Here is a 12,281-nt window from a genome sequence, read left to right as displayed (position 1 = left end):
CACTAAGTGTTGACGTTTTGAACTGAAAAGAATTTCTATTTAAAAACACTTGCCTGAACAAATTTCTTCTGGGAACGACCCTATATAAAGATGCGTGTTATTTTTATAAATTGGTGTAAATATCCTTATTCAGTCATGTGTCATTTATTGACTATGGTGTGCATTTGCAGATATTGTGCACTTATATGTGATCAACTTAACACTTTCCGTGTGTCGGACAGATCGGAGCCGTCTGACGTCACGGAGGACGAGTGCGTCGGACTGCTCCCGGCCATCCTACCACCCACCCACGGGGGAAACATCGGTACTCCCCCTGTGGGCCGTCCTTCAAGGTGCCCCCACCGGGGAAGGCAGGGTAAGCTCTCCCCCTGCCCACCCCGCCCCCTACACGTCATCTAATGAGGTCAGTGTGTGAGACGCGCGGTCGTGTCATGCCCTCCTTTCCCCTCCTGCCTCTTGAGCATTCCTGCTGCCCGATTGAGCAGCAGAAATGCCCACGAGACAAGTTTTTTTAATTGTAAATGTGATTAACTGTTTGCGGGGAGCTGCCCCTTAGGCAAGGGTAGCTCCTGGGGGCAATGTTTGTGGCTGTGTCTGCCTCCAGCGGGGGCAGATCTCGCCAATATCGGGATCACTAGACCACTGGGGAGTGGCCCCTTGGGCAAGGGTCACTCCTCTTTGGGGAGCATTAATTTGGCCATTTCTGTCCCCCTGGGGGGCTTATCTGCAGTTTTTTTGTATGGCTACTAGGCCACCAGGGATTAATCGTGTTTGATATTGGGGAGTGGCCCCTTGGACACGGGTCACTCCACTTTATGGGAGGATGATTGTGGCCATTTCAGCCCTCTTTGGGTGGCAGATCAGCAGTATGTTTTAGGCCCATTTGTCCCCAAGGGGGGTAGAATCCACTAGACACCAGGGTTTTTTAAATGATGGTGTTGGGAAGTGGCCTCTTGGGCAAGGGTTGCTCCCTTTTTACGAGCGTGAATATTTTATTTATACTCTTAGGCCCACCCACCCCTTAGCTTGGCTGGTGGATTGTGTGTGCACTGGTGCATTATTTGCATATGTGATTGTAATGTTTTCTTCTCCTTTTTATTCTAGTCCACAGATTTTGATTCTTGTTTGCGGTTTCGGCAAGGGTTGTTCTGCAGTTTTGCTTAGTTGCATGTATTTGGTAAGAAAAACATTTTTGCCTTGTTTATTCCAAATTAGTATTATTGTCATGCATTAATGATTTTATTTGTAAGTGGTGTCCTAATGGCAGCATATTTTGTTAGTGTTTTGAGCATGGAATTCTTTGCAATGTGTTTTGCATTGTCTTATGTGCAATTTTCTTTTTTTTATGGGATATTGTTGATCCTTACTGTGTCAGTGCAGAATAGGTGGTGGTGAGTGTAGCTGCTTCTGGCTAGTGAGTGCTATAGTTTTGGAGTATATAGGTCTTTGTGATAAAGCCACATTTTGTTTATTACTTATTTTACAAAGTCTTTGTTGTTGTTGACTTGTTTGACAAGTTACCTTTATTAGTAAGGATTCGGACTAGCAGTAGAATTACTGCTCAGCAGGTAGTTGGTAAGCTTTTTGAATCTTCCTCTGATCAGGATTAGGAGACGAACAGTGTGGCTGAGGGAGAGGAGGGAGTGCAAGATTCTGGCTGTGAGTTTTCTGTCCACGAGGAATCATCTGATGATGAAGCTACTCTCAGTGCAGATGAAGCTACTCTCAGTGCGGATGAAGTGCCTGTTTTAGAGGAGGACACTGATGTGTCTATGCTGCAGCAAGAGACATCGGGATTGAAGCCTGAGGCTGCAAGTCTTCCTACTGGAAGTGCTGGACTCTGGGTTGATCCAAACATGGTGCAGCCGGTGTTGCCTGCCTTTAGTGGGGATGCAGTTTGGAGAGTGGATTGTGAATTTTTTTTGCCTATAAAGTTTTTTCAGTTGTTTTTAGATGATGTATTTTGACAGATTGTTGATCAGACTAATTTGTATGCTGAATAGTTTAGGGACAACAGTGCCAGACTTAGGCCCCACTCTAGAGCTACCCAGTGGACTCCGACAAATCTGGATGAGATGAAGTTTTTGGGTTTGACTTTTTTGATGGGCTTGATAAGGAAAACGTCCCTGGCTTCATATTGGTCTACCAGTCCCTTGATGGCAACGGCCATATTTTCTGCAATTTTGAGTCGTGATCGGTATTTACTTTTTCTTCGGATGCTGCATTTTGTTGATTTTGCTTTGACGTCGCCACAAGATCACCCCGACTGTGACCATCTTTTTAAGTTTCAGCCTGTTCTTGATAACTTTATACATCAATTTTCAGGACTATACCCCAGGGAAAGAAATAGCTGTTGATGAGTCTTTGGTCCTGTTCAAGGGTTTTTGGTACAACACAATTTGGACAGTGGACCACTCTTATTTTCTCAAAGCACCAACCCACATATCACCACCATATATATATATAATTTTTAATGAAATGGCGTGCAATCCTCAAATGCTTCCTGTCCTGAAAGCATATCCCAAAACTTTGGAAAGAAAGTCAATATTTTTATCAAAATTGAGAAAGCACCGCTTCAGAGATAAATCTCCACCAAACATGGGAGATAAATGAGTCGTTGAATTGTCCTGTTATAAAGACGCTGAATCGTGATTGCAAAAAGTTCAAAGTTCTTTTAATAATCCATTTCTAGAAACCAGCCATCGCGTTTCGTTCTGTCAAACAGAACTTCTTCAGGGCGCAAACGATGTCACCAGGCGTATGTATTTTCAAAGCCAGGTCGTCTTTTCAAAGTATATTCATTTTCTCTATTTGAATGGTCCTGCTAAGGTGGGCCCAAACTCATGGGTATTTCCAATTGTACAAGTGAGACTCTCACTTATTTGTTCGGTATAAAGCACAGTGTTCACCTTATCTATGTGACGTATTCACGTAGCACAGTCAAGTGGTCCCACCTCTTGTTCTTTTATCAAGACACAGTACGAAGTCACCTTAAGGTAGTTGCCTGTAGGGGTCGGTCCCGTAATCCCCGGACAGCGTCTCCAAATCCAAACGCGGTGTCCTTTCGGAAGATGTTCAAGGGTTGTTTGGTTTTTAGGGAGTGCATTTCTAGCAAGAGGTGATGGAATAAAGAAGTATATGTTGTCTGAGAGTAGGACAGGAATGTCTATAATTCCACTATTGACTCCCCCTGGTTGTCAATCCACTTTTTAAGTTTCAGAGAAAATTGTGTGGGATCTTGCTAGAGGACTGTTTAACAGAGGTCACCATTTGTACAATGATAAATTCTATACTGCTGTAAAATTGTTTAAGGAATTGTTCAAAGTGGACACTTACTTGTGGCACAATCTGCTCGAACCGTAAAGGTTACCCAAAAGAGCTTTTTTGCAAAAAGCTTCAGAGGGGACAGTGCAGTGCCTTGCGTAGAACTGATAGTTGTTTAATTTGTGGACAGGAGTTATGTGCACATGCTGACTACCATCCATGGTGAGTACTTCACCTGTGACTGTTTGGGGTCAGGTTGCTGAAGTGCGCAAACCTGTATGCATTGTAGACTACAATAAGCACCTGGGTGGTGTCGATAGAGTAGATCAGAGGTGGGGGCCTCACACTGCTGTTCTTAAGGCTTACATCTGGTATAAGAAGTTGGCCATCCATCTCTTCAATTTAGCAACTTTTAATGCTTTTGTTGTGTTCAAGGAGTGTTCCCCTTCGTCAAAGATGACTTTTGTTCAGTTTCAGGAGTCAGTGATAGGCAGCCTTGTTGTATTAGAAGAGGCAAGTGTTCCTAGAGTTGGAGTGGTGGAGGATGTGGCTAAATAAAGATCGCCACTTTCCTGATTTAATTCCTCCCACACCCAAAAGAACCAATCCCTGTAAGCGATGTAAAGTCTGCTTGCGAGAGGTATGGGGAAGGAGAGTCGTATGCACTGTGCCGATTGCCCTTTTAATCCTGGGCTTTGGGCGCACACATGTTTCAGATTGTATCACACTCAAAAGAGTTTTTGGGAGCAACTGTGAGTCTAATAGTGTACTGCCTGGTCTGTATGGTTTTATATAGTTGTTCAGTTTCACGGTAGGCATTAGAATGATGTCTTTAGTTACTGCTGTTTTTGTAGTTATAGTTTTGTATCTCGTATCAATGTGTTTGGGTTTTCTTTCAAAAAACGTAAGGACGTGTGCGTGGACTGGCGCTTGGCTGGCAGTGTGCGTGGACTGGCGCTTGGCTGGCAGTGTGCGTGGACTGGCGCTTGGCAGGCCGTGTGCGTAGGCTGGCTCTTGGCAGGCCGTGTGCGTAGGCTGGCGCTTGGCTGGCAGTGTGCGTGGACTGGCGCTTGGCTGGCAGTGTGCGTGGACTGGCGCTTGGCTGGCAGTGTGCGTGGACTGGCGCTTGGCTGGCAGTGTGCGTGGACTGGCGCTTGGCTGGCAGTGTGCGTGGACTGGCGCTTGGCTGGCAGTGTGCGTGGACTGGCGCTTGGCTGGCAGTGTGCGTGGACTGGCGCTTGGCTGGCAGTGTGCGTGTTCTGGCGCTCGCTGGCCGTGTGCGCGGGCTGGCGCTCGGCTGGCCCTGTGCGCGGGCTGGCGCTCGGCTGGCCCTGTGCGCGGGCTGGCGCTCGGCTGGCCCTGTGCGCGGGCTGGCGCTCGGCTGGCCCTGTGCGCGGGCTGGCGCTCGGCTGGCCCTGTGCGCGGGCTGGCGCTCGGCTGGCCGTGGGCGCAGGATGGCGCTCGGCTGGCCGTGGGCGCAGGCTGGCGCTCGGCTGGCCGTGTGCGCAGGCTGGCGCTCGGCTGGTCCTGTGCGCAGGCTGGCGCTCGGCAGGCCGTGTGCGCAGGCTGGCGCTCGGCTGGCCGTGTGCGCAGGCTGGCGCTCGGCTGGCTGTGTGCGCAGGCTGGCGCTCGGCTGGCTGTGTGCGTAGGCTGGCGCTTGGCTGGCGCTCGGCTGGCTGTGTGCGCAGGCTGGCGCTCGCCTGGCTGTGTGCGCAGGCTGGCGCTTGGCTGGCCGTGGGCGCAGGCTGGCGCTTGGCAGGCCGTGGGCGCAGGCTGGCGCTTGGCAGGCCGTGCGCGTAGGCTGGCGCTTGGCTGGCAGTGTGCGTGGACTGGCGCTTGGCTGGCAGTGTGCGTGGACTGGCGCTTGGCTGGCAGTGTGCGTGGACTGGCGCTTGGCTGGCAGTGTGCGTGGACTGGCGCTTGGCTGGCAGTGTGCGTGGACTGGCGCTTGGCTGGCAGTGTGCGTGGACTGGCGCTCAGCTGGCCGTGTGCGTGGACTGGCGCTCGGCTGGCCGTGTGTGTGGACTGGCGCTCGGCTGGCCGTGTGCGTGGACTGGCGCTCGGCTGGCCGTGTGCTTGGACTGGCGCTCGGCTGGCCGTGTGCGAGGGCTGGCGCTCGGCTGGCTGTGTGCGCAGGCTGGCGCTCGGCTGGCTGTGTGCGCAGGCTGGCGCTCGGCTGGCCGTGTGCGCGGACTGGCTCTTGGTAGGCCGTGTGCGTAGGCTGGCGCTTAGCTGGACGTGTACATGGGCTGGCGCTTGACTTGATGTGTACATGGGCTGGCGGTGTGTGAGTAGTGACTTGCTGCTGGTCATTCCACACTCTGCTAGTCAAACGCCACAGCAGACACTATGTCAACCACCAGCCGGTGTGATTGCTGTGTCAGTCATGTGGGCGCATGAAAGTGAGGGGCCCTTGAATGGCGCTGTCTGTTGATGTGAATGTTGTAATGTGCTGAGCCCGCGGCTGGCAGTGTGAATGGTCTTGTGTGTCACATATGAAAGGTATGTGAATGGTCTGTAAAGACGTTGGTGCCTTGCAGTGGCTTTACAGCTCACGAGCGGCAAGTCATTGGTTCAGGTGTGTAACCTTTTAAATATGAACAGTGCATTTCCTTTTTGTAAAATCTCTTGATTATAGAATTTTACACTCTGAACCTTCAACCACCCTCGAACCAAATGCAAACAATATGTGTACGTACTTAAGGAATTGTTCAATTTGAAGTAATATTGGTCTTTTCTGTCTCTCTCTGCCAAGGTGTACATTGTCTGTGGAGGAAAGTGTTGTAATGTGCTGGAGGCGCAGCTGGTGGAGTGAAAGTGTGTGTCAAGTATGAAAGGTGTGTGAATGGCCTGTAAAGAGTTTGATGCCTGGTCGTGGCTTTACAGCTCACGAGCAGTGAGTCATTGTTTCAGGTTTTTAACCTTTTAATTATTAAGAGTGCATTTCCTTTTTGTGAAATCTCTTGTTGATAAAATTTACATTTTGAACCTTTCACTCCCCCTCGTGCCAAATCCAACCAGTATGTGCGTGTACTTGAGGTACAGATGGATAGGCAGTCCTATTTGTCTCATCTGTCTTCCTGAGCTAAGGTCTAGTCTGTCTCTAGGGAAAATTTACCAACTTTAGATATTTCGGTAAAGTAAAATTAAAATGGGGAGTGCTGGATGGTGTGCCTCTCATGGATCCCAACACGTTTTTTTACTCACAATGCCATGCAAACCTCAAAATGTGACTATAGTCACACATTTTTCTTGCATTACTGGGTCATAATATTCTGGCGTCAGAAAAACCACAATTTTACTTCCACCCAGATTTCCCCCCAGGTCTCCCGATAAAAATGGTACCTCACTTGCGTGGGTGGGTCAAGTACCCGCGGCTGGCAAGGGCCCAAAACCTATTGAGGGGACATCAAAATGGCCCATCACATAACAACCTGGTTTTGCAAGGGGGTCCCCCGCCATCTTGGGAAAACTACCAAACCCACAAATTTCTGAAAACTAGACACCCGGGGGGGCTCCAGCAAGGTATGGCTTGCATGGACCCCCAACGTTTTCCTACCCAGAATTCCCTACAAACCTCAAATTTAGCTTAAAGAAAAAAAGCAAATTTTTCTCAAATTTCTGTGTGGGAAAGTTCTGGAATCTGCATGAATCCACAAATGTCCTACCACCCAGTGTTACCCCAGGGCTCCCGATAAAAATGGTATCTCACTCGTGTGGGTCAAGTACCCGCGACAGGCAAGGGCCCAAAACCTATTGAGGGGACATCAAAATGGCCCATCACATAACAACCTGATTTTGCAAGGGGGTCCCCTGGGTTTTTGGCCCCAATCTCGGCCGCCATCTTGGGAAAACTACCAAACCCACACATTTCTGAAAACTAGACACCCAGGGGAGTCCAGCGAGGTATGGCTTGCATGGACCCCACCAACATTTTCCTAGTCCGAATCCCCTGCAAACCTCAAATTTTGCTGAAAAAACCCTAATTTTTCACACATTTCTGTGTGGTAAAGTTGTAGGATCACCGGGCAGACACATTTTCGACCACTCAGTGTTCCCCCCGGGTCTCCCGATAAAAAGGTACCTCACTTGTGTGGGTAGGCATAGTGGTTGCAACAGGTAATGGCCCAAATCGTACTGTGGAGACTTCAAAATTACCTTTAGCAAAACTACCTGGTTTTTTGGCCCCTGGCTCGCCGCCATATAGGGAAACCTACCAAACCCACACATTTATGAAAACTAGACACCCTGGGGAGTCCAATGAGGTATGGCTTTTGTGGATCCCCCAATAATTCCCTACCCAGAATCCCCTGCAAACCTACAATTTTGCTGAAAAAACACACATTTTGCACATACTTGTGTGTGGAATCACCGGGCTTGCACAGATGTCCTACCACACAGCGTTCCTCTCAGTCTCCCGAGTAAAATTATACCTCACTTGTGTGGGTGTCCATAGCAGAATTGGTTAAAAACTTTTTTTTTTTTTGTAGCGCTTAGAATTCAGTGCTATACCCTTAATCCCTATGTTTTGGGCTCTTCCCAGTCACAGGCCTTGGGCTCTTCCCAGTCACAGGCCTTGGGCTCTTCCCAGTCACAGGCCTTTGGCTCACCCACACAAGTGAGGTATCATTTTACTCGAGAGAACAAGGGGAACGCTGGGTGGTAGGACATTTGTGCCGCATGGTGATCCCACGCAAAAATGTAAGGAAAAAGTGATTTTTTTTCCAGCTAAATCTGAGGGGTTGTAGGCATAGCACACAGAGATATGTCGACTTTTCACTTTTCTCTGCACCAAAACATGCAGCCTGCAAGGGCAGTGTGAGTGTGTGTTAAGGTACAGGGCCTCTAAGGGTGGCACAATATAAGCGGCAGTCCTTCCCTCGTCATATTCCCTTGGTACCCATTGTACCTTTTTACAAGGGACTTAAACATGGCCAGAAAGGTGCCAATTGGGGTTGCAAAGGAAAGATTTAGAGTAAGAACATAGGCCCTGGGTATCGGATTGGCAGGAACCCAGGGCACATTTAGTCAAAGAGCATCAACATCAGGCTAAAAGTGTGTGTGAGGGGAGAGGGGGATGCAAAAAGAGGGCACTTTCATACAAGGAGCCACTTTACCTCGTGACTAAAATACTTGTTGGAAGAAAAACAACTTGTAATCATCCAAAACAACACTAGCTGGCATGATAATGCTAAGCATATGTATCTACAGCCGACATATGCTACAAATGTTTATTTAAGGCAGAGGGATTTCTCGAATAGATTAATCCCCCAACCTGAAGAGCGCATTACTTGAGGTTTAGATAAGCTATTTTACCAGCCGCTGTTTTAACTTCACCTTTGCGGTCTTCTGTCAAGGATTTGAATTTTTTCCCAGCACGTTGCTACGAGAAGGAAACGGAAGAACATTTGTTGTTCTGTCAGGCCTGGCCTATTTCAAACCTAGTCTTAGACGGATCGAACACTTGTTTTGTCTGCTATGGCTTGCTAATGTGACTACTGTATACGAAACTTGAAAAATGACATCAGCAACCTTGTGGTCATTGCCGGATCTACATTTTTCTATGCTGCATGGTTGTCCAGGTTGCAAACATCGGCTGCTCTCTCCCGTTCTGTTAAATAGTTTTGTAGAGCAAGTGATATACTTGGGTTTTAAAGGAAAAATATTTTATATTATATTCTTGATATGTGATTTTATAAATTGTAAAAGGTTATGTTTTATTGTGTTTGCAGCTAATGTACAGATGTGCATGGATATATTTTACTTGCATTTACTGGATGATGTTTTTAAAATTCTAACTGACAATGAAATAACAGGCCTGTAGTAAATTCTATTCCCGACTTAATTCTGGGCTTTTATGGAATTATACCACTAGAATATATTGGAATTGTTTTTTTCATGTTACTAACTGTCCGACTTTGCATTGGTCAATCATGGCTGGACACAGGTCCCCTCAATGTTTCGCTCTGGTGGTCACAGTTTCTGGTTATATGTGGATTGGAGATGGGTATTGTCAATAATAATCCTAATAGAAAACAGGGAAAGCAAATTTGAGGTCCAATCATTAGATCAATTTTGCAAGGTTAAATGATATGCAATTTCCCTTCGGATAGAAGACTTTACTGTGCATTAAATTTTAAGCTGGAGCAGTGTGTTTTACATATATTAAGGTTTTATATAATCATGAATCGGATTATCGCTCTTCTCTGCTTTATATGCTAGGATTAAATGATGAAAGCAATATTAATCCACCAATTAGCATTTTTTTTTACCATTTTCACTCTTGAAAAAAAAATAACTGTCCTCAAACATTATCTAGAAATGCATGGACCAGAGCTAGAAGAACCTTTCTAAATAGGATGTTTTACTTCTCTTCTGAGACACAAGCAAAACATGGACATAACAGTAGATTCAACAGTGTGTGTCAATTACATTCTTGCAGGACTAGCCAGAGAAGGTCTCAGCAAAGTGAGCTGCAAGTGCTAGGAATGAGGCAAATTCTAAACATCGGACAAATATCCCCTACAGGGTGTAAACTGGTTTGACAAGACACTAGCAGCTCTCATATTAATAGAGCTACCATCACGAGATCCAAAGGTCTAAAAACATGGTCTGAAATGACAGGTCTTGAGTGATAGAAAGAGGAAGGAGAATGTCAAATAACCTGAAAGAAACTTCAATTTTGAAATGTAAAGAAATATAGTTCAAAAATAATAAAAGTCAAATATTTTGTTAATTTAGATAAAAGGAGCAAACAAAAGACTATAAAGAGCATACACTACTCTTACCTGATCTGCCCCAGTAAGGTGTATGAAGCCTTCAAGAACATATGGGCTTAATCTGTCCATTACATCTAAGGCCAATTCTTCATCACACTAAAACGCAAACCAGAAATCCAGAAAATGTCACAACAGCACCAGAACAGATTGCACTAACTAGCAAAATAGTTAAAATTCATTAACACATTTTTTTTGAAGACTAAACACATTGGAGACCTACCTTTGAAAGTTCTAAAATGGTAAACAAAGCCCGTACTTCTTTGAGAACATTGACAGCCAAACGCCTGGTAGCAGGCCGACTGCTGCACAGAATCACCAGTGCAAATCCTTCCACAATATGGAATACGCTTGAATATGGACTCCTCTCTAAAGGAAGTGTGTGAATGGCCCCATTAGAAACACCACGCTGAAATGAAAGTTAAAACAAGAATGGTATTGTTAATGGCAGAGGAAAATTCGTGGTTTCATATATGAACTTTGCTAGCATCGCTCCTGAAGTTTGAAGACTGGAGCTCAAATTTCCTAACACTGGTATGATCCAGAAATATTTGCACAATGCTTTTCATTAATTCCTCCATATGTACAACATGTGCATAAGACACTGAATAGATACACAACGCCATGATTGTTAAGGAGCATCTGGCCTACTGCTCTGAACAGTGCCAGAGTGCACTCTATCAGTTTCTTCATTTGATAATATTTTCCTAAACATTACCAAGCAGTTAGAAAACATTCAGAAGTGAAGGTGGCTATCTGATATGACAAAACATTTCAAAGAAATTCTGTACCTCAAATCAATATTTTTACTGAAAAGCAGTTATATTAACAGAATGGTAAAAAAGATTTTCCTGTGGCAGCTTCAAAGATCTGAGCTAGAGTTTTGTTCCTCCGAACATGTCGCCATACACACTTTACCTTTTGTGGAACGGACCATTTTCTGGTAACAACTAAATGTTTGCAATAATTAGCCCAGAGATGGTTACTTTAAAAATGTATCGCTTAAATAGTATTAATACATGCCACAATTAGTTACAGTAGAGATAAAGTGGATTACCATAAAAATACTGATGCACTTTTCCCACTAGAATGTGTGGACCAATTTTATACCATAGATTCTGATTTATGGCAAAATCAGCACATTAACCGTTTAGAATAATGGGTAACTCCAAAGTCAAATTTAGGAGGCGTACACAACCACAACCATACGGAAAAGAAAGGAGTCCTAAATCAGTGGCCTTTGAGCTCTCATTCAATAAAAAGATGCAGCTGATACTCAGAAGAAGAGACCCAATTTCAAAGTTTTCATTTACTTCAAAACAATCACATTAAGCTGCATTCAAAGGAAGTGCTAGTATTAACATCCTGAGGTACTGTAATGTTTGACGATTGCTGAAATATGAACTTTGTTATCAGCACAAACACTTAAGATTTTCCCATGGTCCGTTTTGAAGTTCATCTGGCAAAGCTTCACTTTCACAAGGTAAATATTACAAGAAACTGGCATGAGGGGGAATTGAGAAGTGGCTGTGGGCAGAAGTCAAATGAAATTCGTTGATTGTCAGAGCCATGCCAGATTATAAGGATTAACTAACTGATTAGGTCACTGAACTTAATTTTGATTGATTGCATGTCATCTTTATCTTTAAGTGCTGTATAAATAATTTTTAAAAATGTGTTCTGCCACACTTAACTACTGTTCTGTGTGTTAATTGCCACAAGTTCTGGTGGTTTAAAAAAAGAAATAACCGTAGCCTGTCTTTACATAGCTGCATTTTGAGATGGGCAAGTGGACCCAAATAAATGGAAAAATTCAAGGCCTACGTGACAACACAAAACTTCATAGCAGTGTCAAAATCTGCAGTATGCCCTTTAAGACCAAAACACTTTTCATACAAAACTACAGCTTTTAAATTAGTCTTCATCAATGCTATTTCTAGTACCTTCAAAGTAACAGTTGAGACAGTGTAGAATATCAATAGTGTTTGCACATCTTGTTAAATCTAAAACTTCATTACCTTCATCAGCCACCTGCTGAAATAGGAAAAGAAGGAAATCTGACAGAAACTGGTAGTTTTCTACTACTGTCAGCCAGACATTTGGGGGCTTATTACGTCGTCATGGTAACGGTATGACCTCTGCCACACTGCTGTACTGCCCACAGTATTTAAGTGTGGCGGTCTGATCACCACTGCTACCGCCACGTATCAAGGATCCTACAACGGGTCCAGGCCAAAATAT

The 12,281-nt window shown here is 45.2% G+C and overlaps 1 protein-coding gene across 11 annotated transcripts in view; it reads right to left on the bottom strand.

Moving 5' to 3' along the window:
• The window catches only part of FRYL (FRY like transcription coactivator), a 2,483,143-nt gene that overhangs the window by 1,589,811 nt on the left and 881,051 nt on the right, over nucleotides 1–12,281 (bottom strand). For all 11 annotated transcript variants that reach the window (XM_086962669.1, XM_086962670.1, XM_086962671.1 and 8 more), the window contains 2 exons: nucleotides 10,264–10,449; nucleotides 10,053–10,139 (listed from right to left, as the gene is read on the bottom strand). In XM_086962669.1, coding sequence (XP_086818795.1) covers nucleotides 10,053–10,139; nucleotides 10,264–10,449 — 273 coding nt within the window. The remainder of the gene's footprint in view (nucleotides 1–10,052; nucleotides 10,140–10,263; nucleotides 10,450–12,281) is intronic.

This window comes from Lissotriton vulgaris, chromosome 3_1 (genome assembly GCF_964263255.1).
Source record: "Lissotriton vulgaris chromosome 3_1, aLisVul1.2, whole genome shotgun sequence".
NCBI classification, from domain to species: Eukaryota; Metazoa; Chordata; class Amphibia; order Caudata; family Salamandridae; genus Lissotriton; species Lissotriton vulgaris.
The sequence above is the reverse complement of the archived record's forward strand: the minus strand, read 5'-3'. Positions and strand labels throughout refer to the sequence as shown.